General features: G+C 42.5%; 1 protein-coding gene across 4 annotated transcripts in view; it reads left to right on the top strand.

Annotated features, from left to right (window-relative positions):
• The window catches only part of EPHA5 (EPH receptor A5), a 340,760-nt gene that overhangs the window by 19,042 nt on the left and 298,174 nt on the right, over positions 1-23,544 (top strand). For all 4 annotated transcript variants that reach the window (XM_045018677.1, XM_045018676.1, XM_045018675.1 and 1 more), the window contains one exon: positions 4,329-4,393. In XM_045018677.1, the coding sequence (XP_044874612.1) occupies positions 4,329-4,393 (65 nt within the window). The remainder of the gene's footprint in view (positions 1-4,328; positions 4,394-23,544) is intronic.

The following is a 23,544-nucleotide window of genomic DNA, read 5'->3' as shown; positions in this document are numbered from 1 at the left end:
TATCTGCTCAGATGTGTGTCATGAGACAAGCCCAAGGACTGCTGTATGTAAAGGAGAGTTCTCTTTAGTTAAAGCAGCAGGAACATCTAGTTTTTCGGAGCAAAAGGATGACTGCTCTATCTTGGCTTCTGAGTATGAAACAGGGTAGTAAGAAGGTCTGATGCTTATATAGGTAGAAGGGAGCAAGCCAAACCAATTGATAAATGGGCACAAGGTGAAAATAAGTGCATTTATTTCACATCTGCCTGGAATGGTTACAATCAGTGCTTACATAAGCCATTTTGTTTGCAGTATTTTTGCCTTTTCAGGCAATGTAGACTGATTATTGATTAAAAGTATTCTTTGAAGTAGATCAGTGTATCACAGCATTTTGGAAGATATACTGTGAAAGTGTAGGGATCATTATTAGATAAGCAGCCCTCTTCATGCAGGTTTGTCTGCCACACAATTTTTCTGCTAGTTTATCCAAAACTCGGGCGGAAATCCTTACCCCAGGCTGACCCTTTTATGCTGGGTAAAAGAGCCATGGCACCATAGACGAGCCCTAAAATCCTGGGTGGGGACATGGGATGACTCCCGCACAGTGCTGGCACTGCAGAAGACTGCCATAAAGCTGTGAGGACCCCATCACAAGCCTTGGTGTAGATAGTGTGCTGGAGGCCAGAGTGCGCACAGCTGCAGAAATCTGGGGCAGTTCCTGAAAGCACAGCCAGGAGAGTCTGGGACTTCAGAGCTGTCTAAATTAGGCCAGGCCCCTATCCATACCCTGAAGCAGCCCAGAATCAGGAAGGCACAGAAAGGCAGCTTAAAGCCAACATCCCCCCACCCTCCCCCCGCCCCGGTTGTGCATTCTGCACTGCGCCATAATTTCAGTGGAATCATGGGTCAAATTCTGGAGATTTTGCTCATTTTTTACTTCAGTGGGAGTTGTATCTGCAGAAGGACTGAGCAGGGTTTTAAGATTTGGTTCCATTCATTTACCTCTCTAGTAGAAAGATTCACATTGACTTCAGTGGGAGTTGGGTGAGCTCTTGTCATTCTGTATGGAAACTTATTTTTTTATTGCGGTTGATAACCGCCTAGAAAGCTATTACACCTAACCGCCATATCACATTCCTCTTAGAAATTGATGTTGGATTAAAAACACCTTTTCCTACCATTTTTTTTTGGATATTTAATTCATGTCTTACAAAGCAACTGTGTGGTATCAAACATTCCATCTAATTACACTCATTAGTGGCTTCTCCAGGACAAGTAAGTTTTAATTAAGTTGTACAATGTAAATCAATAGTCATTGTGCCTCCATTGCAATTTACAACAAGAATATACTGTTCTGAACAATTTAATTACAGCAATTGTGGTAGTGGGAATTACTGGTGACTCTGCCATTTTGTTTCAACAATCCTCTTTGACAATTTGCAACCATATAATTGGGAGAGTTACTTAAAACATTCATATTTATGTGTATTCTTTGTGTAAGCTTGCTGGGTATTATGAGCGCAGACGCTGCACCACTGTATAACAGTACCTGGGTACTGGACTTTCTGTTCCAGGTGTATCCCACTTCCACTGAAGTCAACGGAAGGATTTTTCCCATTGAATTCAGTGGCAGCAGAATCTGACTCTTATACAATAACATCCAGAGCAGTGGAGAATAATTGGGTTAAATCATTTAGTGGGTTAAAGAGTCAGCCAAGGAGGGGCTGGATCCTGACTATACCCCAGCATCCTCCAGGAAGCCATTCCTGGTCTTATGGTGCTCCAGACTGGCAGAAGAGCAAAGTCCCAATTTTGCCTTTGTTTAACCGGAAGGAATAAACTTGGAAGCAGCCCAGCCACCCAGCAGCTGAGGTGCTGAAAGGGGCTAGAGAATTCTTGCTACACTCTCATGGAGATGTATTAGCTTAGACACAATCTAGGTGCCTGCTCTTGTGAGAAGGCACCCAGGTACCATGGTGATGAGCACTGTATGAATGTCTAGCTAAGCAGCTAGTTTATAGGTACTGACTGTGGCTCCAGAGTTAAAGTTGGGGTCATTTTTTTTCACTTCAAGTAGGGGACTTTAAACTCCTTGTTTAAAAAAAGCCATAGCAGGCCTCCCCCCAGTTTACAGCACATAATCTATGAGCAAAGACTGAATTTGCTGAGGATTTGTTTCAGTTAAATCTGTATTTCAGTAATTTAAAAGTCTCCTCTGACATTTTTTTTTAAAAATTCTTTTTATTTTAATCTCATTTTTTTCACACCCTTCTAGTTAACAAATGGCTTGTTACTAAACCTTCAAGCTTCTCATTGACTGATCTGTGAATAATAGGCGTATTTGAAAAACTAGGTTCAAATGAAAACAAATTATTAATGATAGGATGTAAACAATTGTAATTACTGACCAGCCAAGTACAGCTGATCAGGTCATTTGCAAGTAGTGCCATTGACATAAAAGGTGCTCAACCAATCCTCAGTATTCCTCTCACATTAATTTGCGTACTGCAATCCAATTGGCTGAATTGAGTGTGTGTATGTGGGGGGCTATACACATGTCAAGAGTTTTCATTGGTCCACTTGATTATCTGTGTGCAGACAGACAGCGCAAAGGATTGATGGGAAAGCTATGGAGATAATGTAGCATATTATGACATGCTTAATGTTACATACACATCATGTTAGTTCCCCTTCGGAGTGAATGTTTAGACTCCAAATAAGGCTACGTCTACACTACCCGCCGTATCGGCGGGTAGCGATCGATTTTTCAGGGATCGATATATCGCGTCTCATCTAGACGCGATATATCGATCCCCGAACGCGCTTATATCGATTCCGGAACTCCACCACCGCGAACGGCGGTGGCGGCGTCGATATGGAGAGCCCCGGAGATCGATCCCGCGCCGTGAGGACGGGTAAGTTATCGATATAAGATACTTCGACTTCAGCTACGTTATTCACGTAGCTGAAGTTGCGTATCTTATATCGATTTTTCCCCTTAGTGTAGACCAGCCCTTAGTGACCTAATTTTCAAAGGGTGCTGAGAGCACAGCTGTTCCCATTGTCCACAAGAAGTTCTTTGAGTGCTCAGTACCTTTTGAAAATCGGCCTTGTTTATTTAAATGCCTAACCAATGACTTAGGATCCTAATTTTAGGTACCCAGTTTTGAAAATTGTGTTCTGAGTTTATTTTTATAATCAGTGTGGTGGCCAGAAATGAAAGGCTGACTGAAAGAAGTGGCTTTGAGGAGGGATTTGAACAAGGAAAGTGAGGTTGTGTGGCATAAATATAAAATCTATTGTGAAAAGGACATCTGTTCATGGAAGAGAAGTGATTCTCTCTTCCATTAAGAGAGAAGTTTCCTCTTTGTCTGCAACTTTGTATGACAAGTTTCAATCCCGAGACCATTAGTATCCGACAGTTTTACCGCTCTAAAAACAGAGCTAGTAATGCAAAGCACAACAGACTCTTAACTACAGAGACAGCACCAAGAGCTGCTGCAATTTTTCTTAGCTTGGCTAAATGTGTGTAGATTTATTTTTTAATTACACTCACTATTTGGACTACAGATTTTAGGGAATTCATGAAAAAATGTTATAAGCTTGGGAATAGTTTATTGCTGTTTAATGTAAATTGTTTTTTTAATTGCTCGTGTGGCTTGCCAGGGCAAAATTCAGTGAATTTAGCCACAGTCAAGCAGCCTGCAATTTACTCCAGAGATGCACAGTCTTTAGTGAAGAAATAGGCTGGAACTTTTTCCGACAGCGTTGTGTAAGGACTGCTTTCTGCCCGCCACCATGTTTTACAAAATAATAAAAGGGGCCCGCACATTAATTTTTAAAGTGAGCTGCAACTTTATATTAACAGAATCATTTGCACTCTTTGTTCCATTTATAAATTACTGGTTGTTTGTTCTTTATACTGCCGTAATCCCATTGGGGCATCAAGGCCCCACCACGCTAGGGACTGTACACACCTCATAAAAATGACTGACTTGTGCCCCAAAGAACTTCATCTGAAGCCCCAATCTTGCAAAGAGTTACATGGACGTGTCTGGATTTGTACAGCACCTAGCACCACAGGATCCTGGCCCACAGCTGGGACTCCCAGGTGCTATGGTAATACACTGCTTACCTGAGTGACGTTAGGCAGCTGCTTAAATGCCTGCAGGATTCTAGTCTAAACATTACAATAACTTGTCTTGATTGTATTTTCTTTTAACAGCAATCAGATTCCCTTTCTGCTAATTGCCAAGTGCCCTTACCAGGGCCAGCAAAGCCTCATGTGTTTACTGACGCTTGTATCCATGCAGCCTCATTAAGGCTTTCTTCTTCTCGTTTCTGTTTAGTGAATTTACTGGACTCGCGCACCGTCATGGGGGATCTGGGATGGATAGCCTACCCGAAAAATGGGGTAAGTCTCAGACGTTTGCTTTCTGAAGCCAAGAGCAGCACTAATAGTTTCTATTTTGAATGTAGATTTCTGTGTTGAAAATTCCCCCGAGGGAATTGCTGGCAATAGGAGGGAAAAGAAACAAACCAAAACAACAAGCTCTGACTGGAAAAAATGGAGCTGCATGGTCAGGGATTGATTTATTTCTGCAGCATTGCCAGCCCCACATGTTCAAAAATCATGAGTCAGACCTCCACCCCACCCCAATCATGACGTTTTTTAAAAGTGATAAACTCCGAGTTCTTTTTCCTTCTCTTTTTAGAGCCGTTAGAATGCACGTGGGTCATGTTTACATGCTGTTCTCTGCAGTTGTGGTGGGTCAGAAACTTACTCTTTGTTTTAAATGAAAGCTGAGGAGCTCACATGACTCCAGGAGCTGGCACTTCAAAAAACCAAACTTCAAACAGTTTTGTGATAAATTTCCAAGCGTTGGCAACAGTGTAATGTCTTTATTTATATTTGGCCTTATTCTGCATCTTGTGAGCAGCCATAGTGAAAACTATGGGCTCACCCGTGAGAGTGAGGAATGCAAGTAAGGGCTTTTTTGTGATTCTAAGAGACCCATCATCCCCAGGGGTTCTTTGCTGTGGTTTTGGCTTGTATGGATGGGGTTGATACTGCGATTGCACAGAGAATTTTGATGAAACAATGTGGGGCTTAATCCTGCACAGGGCTGAGCGTTCCTGTGAATTGCTGGGAATCCCCAGCTCCCGCACCTGTTGCTGAGTGGGACTGATAGGAGTCTTTAATCAGGAGGGGGTTCTGAAATACCATACCTGGAGTTGCAGACAGTCAGCAGCTGTAAATGACTGAAGTGTCATCTTGAAATCGAATTTTGATTGGCTACTGATTGTCATGCAAATGACAATAATTTATATATGGAAACAGAGGCCTAATTTGGATTGGTTGTACGCCAGCAGTCACAGATAGCCAAAAGCTGACTGTAGTTGTCTTTGACTTCAGACATGTAAGAGATTGTAGAGAATGGAGAGTTTCTCCTGAACTGCACTAGGGGCCTGATCCAATTCTTTCCATTGATGTTAATAGAAATTGGATCAGGCCCTAAAGACAGAGTTCCCCTTTGAGATGTGCATGGAGGATTTTGACTGTTGTACTGTGCTCTCTCTACGTGAGGGTAATGACACTGACCTCCTTTGTGGATCGCTTGGAGATAGACAGATGAAAAGTGCTATATAAGCTAGGTATTATTATTATTATTACACGTGTGAGCATCTTAATGATCACATGCCAGCAGAACAATATATAGAGTTAAGATCAGCTGTGAAGATCTGAGTGGAGAATGTCCCGCTAACAAAAGATTTTTTAGGTACTGGATGATATATTATTTTCTATGGTGCCAACTCTTTTTAGTATTTCCCTCCGCAGCATAAGACAGCAGTATTGTATTTTCAGCAATACTAAAACACTGTTACAGACGTAAGTGCAGAAATCATAACAGCCCGAATGTCCCGTAGATTTGTATGTGCATGTGCAATCCAAAGCAGGGAAGACGCTAACTGTTCTAAGCATAGGCCTCAGCTTTCTTTTGCCATTCCCCAGAGAAGCTTTATATATTTACAGATTTACTTTCCAGCTACCTCCCTTGGCTTAAAATCATAACCTAGACCCATGAATACCAAATCAACTTGTAATTGAGTCAATAGAGAAGGATTTGTTTCTTAAATTAACTTGCCCAAATCAATAAAAAGTGAATCAGGCAGTCAGAATTGGTTTTTGAATTGCCAGAAGTCCCTAAATTTCCTTCGTTTTCATGGGGCTTCATAAAAATTAATGAGGTCCAATTAGCCCAATTGTCTGTTTGGCCTAACATATTGGCAGTATTTTTCAAGTGGTGAGAAGTATCTTTCTGATCTGCCTCCTCGACCCATTTATCACCTCTACAATCAGCAAAGCTCCAATCCTCTCGTTTGTGTAATATTTCTTTTAAAGATCAGCCTGATGTAAATATTTAAAATAACGCTCAGCTTGGCATACAGATTTGGAAGTGGGGAGCTTTAATTTTAAAATAAGATCCGAGGAAGGTGGGCTATTCCTTGGGAAGCCAGGTTTCTCAAGGCAAATTTGTTGTTCTCAGGACATCCTTTGAGGGGAAGGTTCAGGGAATGGACACATACACATCTCTGCAGGAAGCAAAGGAGAAACCTTTCCGCATGCAACACTTCCTGTCAGTGAGAACTGTGTCTGGATATAGTATATGTACTGGAATAACCCCTTTGCATCATATTTCTCCCCCTATCTAATACCATCCTTCAGTTTCTATTCACTTCAAGAATTTTATGGCTACATTTATTATACGACTGTTGCAGGGATACTACAGTTACTATTATGATAATATATCCTCCTGAAACTCCTCCTTTCAGTAATTCATAGAGTGTTGCCGGTTCTCATGATTTTATCATGAGTCTCGTGAAATTTAGTATTTTGTTAAAGCTACAGCTGTTAGAATCAAGAGATTGCATGAGAATCTCTCTTTCCTACAAAAGTAAACCTCTAGTACTCATGGTTGCATAGGAAAGCGTGGGAATGTTAAGTGAATGCACCCTAAAAGCCAGCTCAGATACCAGAAGGCAAATAAAAATAGGACACAAATTTATTAGTTTAAAAAAAAACCTTCATGATATTTAAGCTGATTTCATTATTTTTGGACTGGACACATGATTTTTATGAACACTTATGATTTTCAGGGCAGCATTAGACTCAGATTGAAATTCTCAACACTTGTCTTCAGTACAAAGATGAATAATTTTAGGGTGGTTTAGCAAAATATTAAGTTATCCTGAGAATGACACATGGTAATTTTCATGTTTTGAAATCAATTGGGTTCCATGGGGTGGTCAGTATGGGCAGTAATTTTGTCTACATCCTATTACTGCAAATGATGATAACTTATTATTTATATTGTGGTAGCAGCCTCAGTTTTGCTAAGCTGTTTCCAAATATACAGGAAGAAAATTCCTGTTTGGCCTTAATTCAGTCTGCTCCTGATCTCACCATCACCAGTGAAATGCAGAGTAGCGCCACTGGTGAAAACCACTCCACCTGCAAGCAGCTTGAGAAATGAAATCTATGACGGTGGAGGGGCAATCCAATCCAACCTGGAGCCAGGGCTGTGCATGCCCTTCCCACAGCTATGTCTCCAGATACAAATAAGCCATTTTTGCCATTTCTTAATTAATTACAGTGGGTCAAACCCACAGCTGGTGTCAATCAGTGGAACTTTATTAAAGCTATGTCAATTTACACCAGCTCAGGTTCTGGCCCATTGACTTTGTGGTTCTTGGGGAAAGCACTGGAGGTTAGAACTGTCTGTCCAGTGGCCCAGTCTATTTAGCTGCTTACCTTTGGCACCCGGTAAAGTCTGGATGGGTAGCAACCCTTCCTGGGTCGTATCACTGGGCACCTGGCAGTCATGGATGGATTTTATTCTCTGAACACCCTGGAAGGTAAGGAAGTTTTATCTCCATTTTACAGGTGGGAATGAGGCCTGGAGTAGATTGTGACTTACCCAAGGCTACGTAGGCAGTCTGTGACAGAGCTGGGAATTGGACCCACATCTCCAGACTCATAATCCAATGCCCGATCCCCTGGACTATCCTTCCTGCTATGTATGGTGCTATATTCTCCTCCTGGTTTCCCTGCTCTACTCCTGGTACCTGGTAGCATAGCTCTCCCACTGTCCGCTATCCCTGGAGCCCCCTCCTCAACAGAGCACAGGGCCTGTGCGGAGCATTTCCCATGCTTGTATCTGTTAAAATCCTCACAAAGGTTGTGGAGGGGTAAAGCACAGGAAGTACCCACCCACAACCTGCCATCTGCTGAACTCTGGATCAGGATCCCAGGGGGCCATCTGCAGAGTATGGGTTAAAGAATCATAAAATCATAGAATATCAGGGTTGGAAGGGACCTCAGGAGGTCATCTTGTCCAACCCCCTGCTCAAAGCAGGACCAATTCCCAACTAAATCATCCCAGCCAGGGCTTCATCAAGCCTGACCTTAAAAACCTCTAAGGAAGAAGATTTCACCACCTCCCTAGGTAACCCATTCCAGTTCTTCACCACCCTCCTAGTGAAAAAGTGTTTCCTAATATCCAACCTAAACCTCCCCCACTGCAACTTGAGACCATTACTCCTTGTTATGTCATCCGCCGCCACTGAGAACAGTCTAGATCCATCCTCTTTGGAACCCCCTTTCAGGTAGTTGAAAGCAGCTATCAAATCCCCCTCATTCTTCTCTTCTGCAGACTAAACAATCCCAGTTCCTTCAGCCTCTCCTCGTAGGTCATGTTCTCCAGCCCCCTAATCATTTTTGTTGCCCTCCTCTGGACTCTTTCCATTTTTTCCCCATCCTTCTTGTAGTGTGGGGCCCAAAACTGGACACAGTACTCCAGATGAGGTGTCACCAATGTCGAATAGAGGGGAATGATCACGTCCCTCGATCTGCTGGCAATGCCCCTACTTATACAGCCCCAAATGCCATTAGCCTTCTTGGCAACAAGGGCACATTGTTGACTCATATCCAGCTTCTCATCCACTGTAACCCCTAGGTCCTTTTTCTGCAGAACTGCTGCCTAGCCATTCGGTCCCTAGTCTGTAGCAGCACATGGAATTCTTCCATCCTAAGTGGTCCTATAGGGTTGATGATGCCTCAGGTGCCCCTTTATGCAGCACCTGGGCAAGGTTTTTATCCTATCGCCACTACTGGCAGAGGGGACAATTTTGTCTTCAGCTCTCAGTTGCTGTAAATCTGGTTTCACTTCACTGAATTACCCTAGAGTCACCTGAGAGCAGAATTATGCATGTAGTTGTGATCACGAGGTAAAAGACGTTGGGATAAACAAAAAACCCCAGCATATGTGGCTGGGCTTTCTTTATTAAAAATGGGACATGTCTAGCATGCTTGCACTTTATACCCCTCCTGGCGCATTTCCTAGGGTACTTGGTAGATTTCAATACAGCGAGCCACATTAGAAATGTATGTAGATGTGGCTGTGACAATGATTAAGCTTGACAAGCAGCAACTGCACTTGCTTTTACTAAACATCCCCTTTTATCACATATCAAACCCACAGACATCGAAACAATGGGAAATGGTGTAAGAGAAATATTTATACCAGATCCAGACAGGATTTCTATACTAAGCAGCCTTATTTCCTCTTTTCTTTTGATTTCCTAGAGAGGGGCAGAATCAGGGTAGGACACCCTGCAAGGCTCTTAGGTCTGGGTACACCCCACCCAGAACTCCCTGCAGACACATGCTTTACATCTTGTTTGATTTGGCCGTACAGAAACGCATGTGCTTGTAATTACATCCGGCTAATTGCAACAATTGCCTTTTAAAGTAAACACTGGGGTTTAGTTGGCTCTATTTGTTCAGCAATTATGTCTGATATTTTTGTTTCGGTAGTTACAATCAGTTGGGTTAGTGTTTTTAGAACTTTCCCTCTTGTGGGTTTTTTTTAAACTTCCTTGCAAACACCTCTTAGGACTTTTTTTTTCCAAATTAGAGCCTGACACACCTGCTGTACTTTTGTATAACCAGTCTCTTTTGTTCCCTGTTGATTTCTCTGAACTTCCTGCAGCATACAGCAGGAAACCCTCGATGGTCCTTTGAGACTTGGCTGTTTGCTGGGGCTCACTGCACAGCTACATGTTCTGGGTTTTTTTTAAGCTGAGAGAGGAAAACAAACATGCACTAAGGAACCTTGTCTTGTGGAGATGTTGAGGATACTGGGTTTGCTCATAATTGTTTATTCATTGCAGCAGATACTAAAGAGTTGACTAATTAATTACATTTGTTCTGAAAGAGAGAAAACAGTTGCCCCTGCCGATGAAAGCAAACCAGGGCAAAACGCATATGTCAGTGGGGAAATTCAGCAGAGTTGACCTTGCAGATGTCTGTTGTCTGGGTAGGGGGGAGTGCTTGGTTTTTGATGAGCAGTGTTTCTGGTTCGTTCTTCTGAGAAAGCTTCCCTTACGTGTGTGTCTTTTGAAGTTAAAAATAACTAAGGGTTAGATTAGTCAGCATGGTTCATGAATATATTAGAGTTGCTCTTTCTTGTTCTGAGTGGAGCCTGAGATTTTGCATTGAAATCCCTGCACTGTTGACTGATTTTAGGGTAGAAATAATAATAATTTTCAAAAAAAAGGAGGGATGGAAGAACAAGGAGGATTTTGGCACCATTGAGCCATGTCATGTAGCTTTGATTGTAACTGGCATATTTAGGGCACCACAGTTGGAAACCTGTGTTGTTTCCAGTGAATGCGGCTGTTCAGTTGTGAACAATGTTGAAGGCAGAACAGAGAGAGACGCTAAAAGGGTGAGGCTAGAATTCATGCTAGCAGTGGGGAGTCTAGTAAGGATGAAAATAATACTGAAAATATACATTAGCACTTCTCCGCCCTTAATTTGGCTAGGAATGCAAAAAGAATTATACTACAAGGGGAACAAATATGATAAGTTGCACACATCTTTGGAGGAAATTTGAGGCAATCTGAAGCAACATTTTAATAATTTAAAAGGAATATTTTAAGTTTAATAGGGGCAAAATACGACCTACCATTTTCACAAGATTACATGTTATATCCTTTGGGAACGATAGCCTGATCTTTTACATACTTACTCGCTTAACTTTACACACATGATTGGTTCCCTTGACGTCAGCTGGGCTGCACATATGTGGTAAGTTAGACACGTATATAAGAGTTTCCAGCATTGGGTCCTGGTGCCTTAGCAATGGAAGAGATCATATAGCCAACGTCTGTCACCCCATTCTCTTGCCTAATGGCCATGGTCCCATGGTAGCATCATTTTCTTTTTGGCATCACCTTTTTTAAGGACCAATGTGCTTGGTCTACATAGGCCCAGTGCTATCTTTTTGCAACAAAGTTTGCAATCTTGTATTGCATGGTAATGATGACAAACATTAATCACATGTTTGTTATGCGACACCATTGTGATTATTTAAATAAACTGCTGGGCCCATTGTGAGTGTGTGGTTCTCTCTCTCTCTCATATATACAAACAAATGATAGTAGCTTTATATATATCTATATATCTTACACACTGATTCTGATCTCCCTTACATATCTCTAACTGTAGACTTGAGTAGAGTTACTCTGACATACAGTTGTATACCTGAGGGTCACATGTAGCCACTGGTGTCTAAGCTGAAGTAACATCATTGACTTTAACAGAGTTGTGCCCCCTTACACTAGGGTTGAATTTGGACAAATAACAAATTATATGCATAAATAAACCATCATTTCCAGTTTGTTAAAATTAGGCCTAACGTAAGTGGGCACAACTCTGTTAAAGTCAATGATGTTGCCTCAGCTTACATACCTGCATTTGTCCCACAGGCTTTCCTGTCAAACGAACCTAATAGCATTCTTTGGCAAGGTAACAAGCCTTGTGGATGGGGGGAAGTGGTAGATGTGGTATATCTTGACCGTGTTGACCATTAGTAAAAATAGGATGACATTTAATAAGGACAAATGCAAAGTACTCCACGTAGGAAGGAACAATCAGTTGTGCACATACACAATGGGAAATGGCTGCCTAGAAAGGAGTACTGTGGAAAGAGATCTTGTAACGCTGTTGCAAAAAAGCAAACATCATTCTGGGATGTATTAGCAGGAGCGTTTGCTTTTTTTGCAACAGCGTTACAAGATCTCTTTCCACAGTACTCCTTTAGTACTACTTCTGTTCTACTCTGCACTGATACGGCCTTAGCTGGAATAGTGTGTCCAGTTCTGGCCACCACATTTCAGGAAAGATGTGAACAAACTGGAGAAAGTCCAGAAAAGAGCAACAAATATGATTAAAGGTCTAGAAAATATGACCTATGAAGGAAGATTGAAAAAATTAGGTTTGTTTCGTCTGGAGAAGAGAAAACTGAGGGGCCATGTATTCAAATACACCTCTACCCCGATATAACATGGTCCTTGGGAGCCAAAAATTCTTACCGCATTATAGATGAAACCGCGTTATATTGGGTAGGGAAGGCTTCTGGTCCCCTGACCTCCCACCGAGACCCTCTGCCCCTTATCCAACCCCTCGGCCCCGGCCCAGCACCCTCAGAGCAATGTGTCAGAGCTGTCCCTAGAGAGGTGCGGGGCTCAGGACAAATCAGCCTCCCCGCTAGTCTTCTCACCATCCGCCGAGTGCTCCTGCCTGCCGGGCCGATGCTCGCCTCCTCACCCCACCTACCCACCCGCCTGCCTGCCGCTCGCCTCCCTGCTAGTCTCCTCACCATCTGTCCAGTGCGCCTCCCTGCATCCACCATCCCGCCGCTCTCCTGCTTGCTGTCTTCCTGCCCGCCTGCCTCCTCACCCCCCTCCTGCCTGCTGCTCACCTCCCCATTCGCCTCCTCACCCCGCTTGCCCGCCCGTCTGCCTCCCACCCTTAACACGCCGCTCAAAGCAGCATGTCAGAGCCTGACGCGCTGATCCGCCAGAGCGTGCGGCCCCGCTCCCCAGAGTGCTGCTTTACTGCATTATATCCGAATTTGTGTTATATCGGGTCATGTTATACCGGGGTAGAGGTGTACAGAAAAGGTTGTTACAAAGAGGAGGGAGAAAAATTGTTCCTTTTAACCTCTGAGAATAGGACAAGAAGCAATGGGCTTAAATTGCAGCAAGGGAGGTTTAGGTTGGACATTAGGAAAAACTTCCTGTCAGGATAGTTAAGCACTTGAATAAATTGCCTAGGGAGGTGGTGGTATCTCCATCACTGGACATTTTTAAGAGCAGGTTAGACAAACACCTGGCAGGGATGGTCTAGATAATACTTAGTCCTGCCGTGAGTGCAGGGGACTGGACTAGATGACCTCTCAATGTCCCATCCAGTCCTACGATAGTATGATATACCAGTGCATGGCAGAGTAACTGCGAAGTCTACAGCTGAAGAGGTGCACGTGAGATCAGAATCAGTGTGTGGTTATAGCCCCAGGCTGAATCTTGGCCCCACCTAAATACACCTGCCTTGTGTGAGATCCCCCACACCCCGCCCAACTTATTTATTCTGAGCTTGTTCAAAAAGCCACTTTCTCCTCATTAAAAATCCCTCAAGACCCATTTCTTCTGTGATGCCTACAAGAAATTAGCTACCTCAGAAATTAAATACGTCTATTTGCCATTATTTAAAAATAATCGTTTCTACATCATGCTACAGAGCACTCCTCACTATGTAGCCATATAATGTTATTGATGACCTTCCTCTCTAACCCCTTCTTTCCATCTAGTTATCGCCGCTAATTGCATGCTGCCTGAAATTAGGCCCCGATCCTTCCCCATGCTCGTGGACCTCCAAAGCTGTGCGGCGTCATTGAAAGCAATGGGCTGTCACCCAAGCAGAGCAGCTTGTAGGGAGATGCCTTAGGGCCTTGATCTTGCCAAAACTTATGGACGTGCACTGGGGGCCTGATCCAGTGCCCGTTGAAGTAACTGGAAAGGTTTCCATGTTTTCAGTGGACATTGGATCACGTCAGAGAATAGCTGAGTTCAATGGGACTGTTACAGTGTGTAAAGTTAAGCAGATGTATGAGTCCTTGTAGATTTGGGCCTTAGTCTGTTGACAGCTTGGGGGAAAGGATCGTAAATGGTTAACTGTGTGTGAAGTGCCGAGCATGCTCTCAGGTGCTATAAAATAAATGACTATTAATAGTAATGTGAAAACAAATCTTTTTCGTTACTAGCCTTATATGTTAATTTCTTGAGCTGATATCATAGAAGAACTTGATGCATCTCAGTAAGGGTAGTTGTCAGAATTAGGTTCCTCTGTATGGGCACGTTGAATAAACAATCTCATATCATGCTGAAACACATTCGTTTTTCTCCAGCATCCAGGAATTAAAATTCAGGAATCAAAGCGCTTCGAATGACTTTATCTTCGAAGAGCGTTGTGTTCTCTTTGTCTCATGCACAACTTCAGGCATTTTTTAATCTAATTTTTTTTAGTAATGACATTCTAACAATATATATAGTTAGTGCGATCCTGAATAATATTAAATCTTTCTGGATTAAATACCACAGTTACAGCATTCACATGAGAAAATGCAGGTCTTTAAAACCTGAATTAGAGTTTATAGTTTGTGTTGCCCCGTTTAAAGCATGTACTTATCTCTTCACGTACCGGGCATTCCACCTAACGTGTATATCACTTAACCACATAAACCATTTGTATGCCTAAGAAACACAAAGTCCTGGTCTTGTTCCGTTAGCTTGCATGTGTTTTTGCTCTGGATACCTGCATTGTGGCTAACAATCAATTCAAGATTGCAGTAACTTTTCGTTACTGGAGGCAATTGGTGGATTTTTTTTTTAAATTTTATTTATTTATTTATTTATTTATTTATTTTTGCTGACTAGCTCTGAAAAGCTCTGATCCAAAGCTCACTGAAGTCAATTGGAGTCCTTCCACTGACTTCACCGAGCTTTGGATCAAGACCAAAAAACAACTGGACTATTTTTTTTTGCTCAGATTTTAAACCCTGACAACTGCAGACAGGGACAAACCCTGTAAAGTTCAGTCTGGAAGGTGAAAGTTCTGGAATATTATAAACTTTTGGAAAAAAAAGGTGCGAGAATAGAAACCGTGAGCAGTGGGATTTTCTGGAGCTGTGATCATTAGCCTAACCCTGCTCCCCTTCAAGTCAGTGGGAGTGGAGTTAGTTCAATGCTTAGTGTTTCTGAACTCTCCCCTGCCCCCCCCCCCCACGTGTAAGAGGAGTGAGCCCTTGGAGAGAGAGAGGTTTTTTCAGTTGACTGTCTTTGAATAACTGCAAACTCCAGCTATGTGACTGATCAAGCGAGGGATATCCTTGTCATTAAGTGCCTCTAATAAACTTTCTGCTTCAGCTTCATATTGCTTAGCAGAGCTGGTCACAAGGTAGATTGATTTAAATCTGCAATTCAAGTAATGATTTTAATCACCAGGTGGAAAGCCGTGATTTAAATCATTTATTTTAATCAACTTTTCTATTTGTACTTCAGTTATTTCCTAAAGAGAGATGGATTCTCATTGGTTGATATAACCACTAAAACATGTTGATTTGCAACTAAATAGAACCTTTAGACTAGATTTGGTACATATTTCTGCTACCTAGGAGTGTATACTGTAACTATATACATTTATTTAAGCAATTATATAGCTTAAGTTTCATTTTCTTATTGATTCTACATTTTATTATGTTAGAAAGTAGTCAAAATATTTACTAGATAACTTTTTGCTCATTTGCATCAAGATGCATTGGATGATAACTGGAATTTAATTAGAACAACCATAAAGGGTTTATTTAAAAAAAAGAAAAACTTATTATAAACTTATTATAATTTCAAATAATGAAATCAAAACAACTCCAATTCAAATAAAAAATATATATTTTTATCCCCCACAAATATTTTTTTCTTACTCACCCTGACTAGCCTGGAAATCCCCACTCCCGCTGTGAAAAACGGGTGGGCTTTCCCCCCCAGAAAACTGAAGGGTTTTGTTTCAAATGCTGAAATCCAAAAATCTGTTGGTTTGGGGGTTTCTTTCAATGAAAACTCAAATGGCTTAGTTGAAAACACTTCTTTCCCTCCAAAAAAAAATTGTTTGCAACAAAACCTCATTTTTGATTGAAAAAAATGATGGTCTAGCTCTATTATCTAGTGTATGGTGTCCATCTTCTACTGGGACAAAACGTTATAACGGTACAACGTTATTGTTGCTTCTTACCGTTCAAGGTATAGAAACAGTCTGACATTAAGTACAAGTTACACAAGGAATAACAAATATCCACTTTTGGTGGTCCTGTGTGTTGTTTTTTTTTAATTTCAAAGCACCCACCAGAGCTATAGGCTCCCATCCCTTCCAATGCCACAAGGAAAATTGGTAGGGTTACTAACTAGTATTTAAATGGAACCAAATTTGCACAGAGAGGTATCACTGTAGCTACATTGCTGACACCACTGCTGTCTATCCTCTCTGCTTGTACTGCTGTGACATCACATGCTGAGATGCCCCTTGGATTTATTGTAAGCCTGCCATGAGCTGTATGGTGAGTATAAAAGAATTAAAGAGCACCACGGGGCTCAGGTTGCTGCTGCAGCTTGCTGTGCCCTGTCAGGTAACAGTGTGCTTTAAAAAAAAAACAAAAAAAACCCCTACTGCTGCAGACCTGGAAGAGTTCTTAGCATTTGCTGGACGAGAATCTACAGACTTCCCTACGTATAATTAAGCTTGAAATTACTCTTCTATTTTTATTTAAAATACAAAATACGGTTAAGTGAACGTGTCCCCTGTGGCTGAGCTCAAGGTTAGATTCAGAGGTGAATGAGAGCTAGAGACATGAGAGAACAATCTTTTTTCAATGTGGGTGAAGTTCATAGCTGGTCTATATTGACACATGAATTTGTATGCTTGTGGCAGCCACTCCTGGCATCCAGGGAGGACAACTGCTACCTAAGGGCTCAAGCCCGCTCTCATTGCAGGAATGAATGGCCATTCTGCCTCGGCCTTTGGATCAAGCCCTAAAAGTGAGGAAGAACGGTAGCCCAGAATATATATATGTCTGTGTGTGTGGGGGGGGATACCATCATGTCACCTGACTTGCCATAATATAATTTATCGCTATTTAAGAGTCCAATCCTTCAAATGCTTGAGCATGTCGGTAGCATTACTCAGGCGAGTAGCCCAAATGAACTCAGAGGGACTGCTCACCTGGATACAGTTACTCGTGTGTGTGTGTGTCTGCAGGGCCAGGCCATGCAGATAGTGAAATCCCTAAGCCTTACCCCCTGTTGACTGACTGTTAAGTGGGGCGATAGAGGGGTCTGGAGCTTTTGTTCTTTTGCAGACGGAACCGAGTTTTTGTTCAGTCTGTGCCTCATCCTCAGGCTGTCAGTCAACGCTTCATTCTGGGATGGCAACTGCCTCCCACGATGGGCCCGGTTCTCTCTACTTCTCTGAGGCCCCTTGTGGCGTGTGCCTGCACACAGCAGTTTGGGGCGCTAATTACATGACACTAACATGTCTACACTGCTGCTGCAGGTATAATTTCCAGCTCGAGGAGACATACCTGCAAGAGCTCTGATCAAGCTAGCATGGTAAAAATAGCAGAGTAGCCACTGCGTTGTGAGACCAGAGGTACATGCTTGGAGTAGTTAGTTGTTTGCGACCTGTGGCTAGGATGCTGTTTTTGCCATGCTTTCTCAATCAGAGCTAGCCTGGGTATGTCTCCTTGAACTCGAAATTACATTTCCAGCTCCAGTGGAGACGTGCCCTGACTCTGTTACATCCGGGACTCTCTTGGCTGCTACTAGCCTGATGTGTGAACATCTCAGGATCATTCTGGAAGCGGGGCCATCAGTTCAGTAACTTGCTACCTTACCAGAGGGCTAGCAGAATGGTCCCCAGAGACACGGCACTTGGTCTGTTTGCTCCCATGTTCTCACTTAATCACAGCAAAAATTCAGTCCTGGATGTTTTTTTCAATATACACATTGTTGTTTGGTTTTATTTCATTAGCTTTATTTTCTCGAGGAGCTGAAACGATGCACACTTCAGATTTTTCAGGTTTCAGACCTCCAAGCTGTTTATGGTTGGCCAGCTGTCAAAGCTCATTGCAAGATGTATAATTTTAAGTGTTGTTATGAATTGTAGGGCGTGCACTGCCTATTCTTGCTGATTATAACATGCAAATATATAATAAGCTAGTAAATCATAGCCAGTGCTATGATTACAAATCATTACAATAATGCAAGATTAGTCAGTTTATGTCACAAATCCTTCTCGATTGTACAATTAAAGCCATAGCCACAAGTATAATTCTGTGAGATAAAGTCACTTCATTACCAAACCGTCTCCTGGTTTACGGTTTGCTTTATTCTGCTGCCAGATTGAATAACTGGATGGGCTTGTGCAATTAACCTTAATGGTGGCATATCTGCTTTTTGTCTCTCCACTAATTCTGGAGTTTATTTTACATCTTTAAAAATATGGATTATGGTTAAGATAATAATCAGGCAAAGCCCTGATGATTTCAATCCCAGCAGCAGGAAAATCAATACAAATGATTTTTAAGGAAAGTATAAGGGAGCATAATTAGTCACTGGTGCCCATCAAAATAAATGTATCGTCAGGTGATTTAAAAAAAAAAAACGACTTGCAATTTTCCGTACATAATACTAATGTGCTAGGATACGTGACTGCGGACAGATCAATGCTTTCATGAGAGGGGGTGGGGAGAGGTTGTATAATTTGGGATAGGCAAACCACTCCAGATAAATCAAGACCAACCCCCTTCACTCCAGACTCTGCCTGATCCCAGACTAAACCTTTTCAGGCTTGGAAATACTTGAGTAATCCCCATGTCCATGGCCTCCTTGTATTTTTCACTGTTGCGTAACTCTGGATTTCCTAGTCCCATGTGAGAACAGAAGCCAGAGAGCCAAAGCAGTGTGAGAAGAGTTATTCCCCTGTAAGGTTCAGCCTAGGCTGGGTGATAATAGGGGTTTGAGTGCTTCTCATAAACATCCAGAATGGGATGATCAGAGTTGCCATGGGGATATGGATGAGACAAGGTGGGTGAGGGAATATCTGTTGGTCAGAGAGACACGCTCCCTTACACAGAGCTCTTCTTCAGGTCTGGGAAACGTACTCAGAGAATCACAGCTAAATACGTATCCTGAGAGCGACACAGTTACAACAACACTGCATACAACAGGGGATTTGGATGTCTAATTCCTGTTAACTTTAATGGGATTTGAGCAACCAAATCCATTCGGTAGGATGGAAAGCTCACAGCTCCTAGCTTACAAGGCCATGTGACAATCCGCCAGTAACAGCTCCTGGTGTTTCAGCCGCCTTGGGACAAATATAAATCAAAGTTCCCACCTGCCGTACATACACATTTATTTAAGAATGTTTCATTTACTCAGAACACAGGGAATGATGTCTTATTCTCCTGGGAATGCTCATATTTACTTGTGTCGATGTGACATTTTCAGTTATTTTTAGAGGCTGCTAAGACCCCAGCTCAGTGTATATGTTTTAATCCAGAGAAGGTTTGCTGCTCTTAACGAATTTGTTTATGATGCTGAATATATAAAAGCGGTGAAAGGCCAGCACTGTCCAGAGTACTGAAGAGAGACCAGGTTCTCCAGCGTGTGACAAGTATAAATGGCCCAAGCTGATGTTCAATTGACAGAGCAAAATACTCTTTGCACGACCTCAGCATTCACCCTGTTTTACTGTCAGCTAGACCAGTTCCAACAGCTGACTGGAACTCTGTACCCCAGCAGGAAACAATAACTGGGTCCAGAAAACCTGGAACACGCATGTTACAGAAAAACAGACTTTTCTTAAGAGAAGAAACCTGCAGCGTTACCATGAGAATTGGCAACACTTTTTGGACTCTACTGAAAATGTCCAGCTTAAAAAATAAAAAATTCTAATTTGCTGGCCTTGGTTTTGCTGGCATAGAACTCTCTGTATTGTATAGTATATTTTCTTTATATAGAGAGCAGTGAGAATGATAGCCCAATGCCACACCCTCCTTTTGTCTTAAAGAGTAGACCAAGAATAAATTATAAGACACTTTCCCTTTACATATTGTTATAAAACTGCACTGCTACCACACCCTTACGCTAGGCTGCTATTGGCGGGTGAGCTGTTGTTTTTTTGTTGTTTTTTATTTACTGGAGTACCCGTGAGAGTTGAGTAGTGATCAGTATCCCAGCGTTTCAGGCGCAGTACAGACTATCAGACAGCCCGTGCCCCAATAAGTGAACAGCGTAAATAGACAAGACAGGAAAAGGAAGCGAGTGTGATTACACCTATTTTGTAGATCTGGAACTAAGACACGGCCAGGGGAAGTGACTTACAGAGATCACACAGGGAATCTGTGGCAAGGCCAGGAATTAAACCGTAATCTTCTGAGACCTGGTTTCAGTCCCATAAACACAAGATTGTCCTCCCTACAACCTTTTCTGTGAGTTCTATTTTTAGTCTTTTGAAATTACTTTCTTGTGCTTTGCTTTATCTGTTCTTCAAAACCAGAAATCAACATTCCTACTAATAGAGACAGGAGTCTGAGTCAGTCACTGCTGACACATTTCCTTTCACTGTAGCCCAGTCCTTCCCTGCCAGGCATACATCTTTACATTTCTAAGCACCTAACTATTTTGTTGCTCTTATTGTGTTTTTTTTCCCCTTCATTATGAATGAAATCAAGAAAAGTGTAATCAAAATAATAATAATAAAAAAAGAAACTCAGCACCCCACACTGTTTAAAATTGTTAATTAAAAATCATTGTTAATTAAAAATCAACATTCTTGACATGCTGTTTCTTTCTGAATTATAATTCCATGTTCCTACTTGGGTAAATCAGTAAAATAAAATAAAAATAATAGTTTGTTAAGCAAGAGCACGTGTCTGGTTTTTATTTCCATTTCAAAGTAAGGGCTGGGTTGAAGGTTGCTGCTTTCGTAGATTTCTAGGTTTTAAGGCCGGAAGGCACTATTATAATTATTTGATCTATCCTCCCGCATAACACACTGAGTGGCTCTAGAATAAAACCAGTCACTTCAGTTTGAGCTATCGCTCGTCATTTAGATATAGTAGTAACACTGAGGTAGTGCTTTTCATCAGGAGATCTCAAAGTGCTTTACAAAGGAAGTTAGGATCATTGCCATTGGAAAGACATCCCATTTTGGTTTAAAGATTTCAGATAATGGGGAATCCCTCACATCCCTAGGGATTCCAGTGTTTAATGACCTTCCACTGGAAGAAGTTTGCACCTTGCTTCTAGTCTGAATATGTCTAGCTTCAGCTTCCAGCCACTGGTTCTTATTATGCCTTTTTTCCTGCTAGATGAAAGAGCCCGCCACTCTCAGCATTCTCCTCCCCATATAGGTACTTATAGACTGTGAGAGGCTACCTCTGAACCCTCTCTTCTTTAGTCTCATGGCCGGTCAGATTTTCCAAGTCTTGAATCATTGCAGCTCTTTTCTGAACCTTTTTCAATTTTCAATATCCTAGTTGAAATATGGAGACCTCAACTGGACGCAGTGTTCCAGCGGCCTTTGCAAAGGATTGCATTTGCTCCCTTAGCCGCCTAATCATTCTACAGGCTCCTGTTGATTTGGTTCTTTAAATAATGTTAGAGACACCAAAGGGGAGCTGAGGACAAGGAAAAGGGAGCAGAACATTCCCATTGCAGTGGAAACCAGCTAGAAGGCTTAGGGTACTTTATTAGCTTCTTGCCTCAACATGAATGCATTGGCAAGACAGGGGTGCATATTGCTGTTTTGGAAGAAGATAGGGAGCCAGTTGCTGCTTGGGCATGTACGGGAAGAGAAACAACATCACGAGTCTATTGGTGAGTGTGGAAGAGAGAAGACAACTGAGGGTATGTCTACATTGTTTAAAAAAAACCATGGCGGTGAGTCTCAGAGCCTGGATCAACTGACTTGAGTTCCTGGAACTCATGCTATGGGGCTAAAATTAGCAGTGTACACGTTCCTCCTCCTCAGGCTGGAGCGTGGGCTCTGAAACCCAGCCAAGGGGGTGGTCTCAGAGTCTGGGCGCCAGCCTGCATGGGAATGTCTGACACTGCTAGACCACAGTGTGAGCAGGTGACCTGGGCTCTGTCACTTGCTGCCATGTTTTTTCAGTGTTGGCGTACCCTGACATTGCTCGTGGGGAGAAGGGTGAAGGAGAAGAGTAGCTAGGAGGGGAAGACTATTCACGGTTCGGAAAAGCTGATCCACCCTACGTACAGAATGGTCAAACACAGAGGCACAGATGTCCCAAGTGGTGCAGCAAGGACTGGAATCCTTCAGTCCTGTGGGGAGCACCTCACCCCACTCTCTCAGCCCAGGCACAGTGCTGTACTCTCCAGAGACAGCCACTGCCCTCCTTAGCTGGGAGAACAGAGCACCCTGATGGGGTGAGAGGGACAAATAATGGAGGAAAATGGATAAGTATCCTGGAGGGCCCTTCCTTGATGCTCACATCTTCCGAAAGCCCAGGAATGGCAATGTTCAATCCTGGGCCAGCAACGGCTTTAATAGATATAAAAGCATCATGTCTGTAAAGTCGTTACAGACATGATGCTTTTTACTCCTGGGGGAATTCTGCGCTGCCACGGGGATGCAGAATTCATACCATCTGCAGATGTCTTGGCTCCCCTGCAGAAAAATGGGAGAGCAAAGAAATCTGTGGGGAACACACTCCCCTTCCCTAGCAGTTGCCAGCAGAGAGCAGATCACGGCTGTGGGGAGCAGGGAGGCTGGGCGTGCCTGCATCCCTAGAGAGACATTAAGGGAGTGGGGCTGGGCGTGTGCCTGCCTATGAAGGAGTGAGAGAGACTCACTCTGTCCCTCTCCTCCCTGTTGCTGCATCCCGGGGCTTGGAGGCATAGGGCTGTGTGAAGCAGGCTCTGTCCTGAGGCAGAGCGGAAATGTAACAGCTAAGCAGCCTGCTAATGTTCCCATTGTTGGTTAATTGTTCCCATTCTTAGTCAATTCAGGCTCCTTTACCTTGCCAGAGTGGTGTAAAGGAGCCTTATTGTAAATGACAGAAAGGGAATCCTCAGCTGGGAGGGTCTGTGAGATTTCTCACTTTTTGGGGGCACAATGGGGTTATATTACAGCTTAGGGTCTATTTTACTTATCCATTTAAAAAAAAATGCAGGACAATGATTAGCAAAATTGTATGACTTTCATGGGTGAAAATCTGAGCAATTTAAAGCAACATTCTACCTTGTAGAACACCAAACACCAAAGAAAAAGTAAAGTAATTTAAATGAAAATCCAGGGTCATAAACTGGAATGCAGGGTATTGGTTACCAAGTATTTGTAACTTAACTTTCATGTGTTTAGGAAATGCTGAACAGTTATTGTGATTTTTTTTCCTGTCTGGTAGATTAAAGAAATTACCAAAATAAGTGAAACTGGTGTGATTATATTGCATTATTTTGAAAAATAAAATATGCAGAATTTTGCAGAATTTGGGATTTTTTTTTGGCGTAGAATTTGAGATTTCTTGGCACAGAATTCCCCCAGGAGTAGCTTCTATATCTCATGACACGTTTGGGGGAATTGGG

The sequence above is a fragment of the Mauremys mutica genome, chromosome 5 (genome assembly GCF_020497125.1).
Source record: "Mauremys mutica isolate MM-2020 ecotype Southern chromosome 5, ASM2049712v1, whole genome shotgun sequence".
NCBI classification, from domain to species: Eukaryota; Metazoa; Chordata; order Testudines; family Geoemydidae; genus Mauremys; species Mauremys mutica.
The sequence above is the reverse complement of the archived record's forward strand: the minus strand, read 5'-3'. Positions and strand labels throughout refer to the sequence as shown.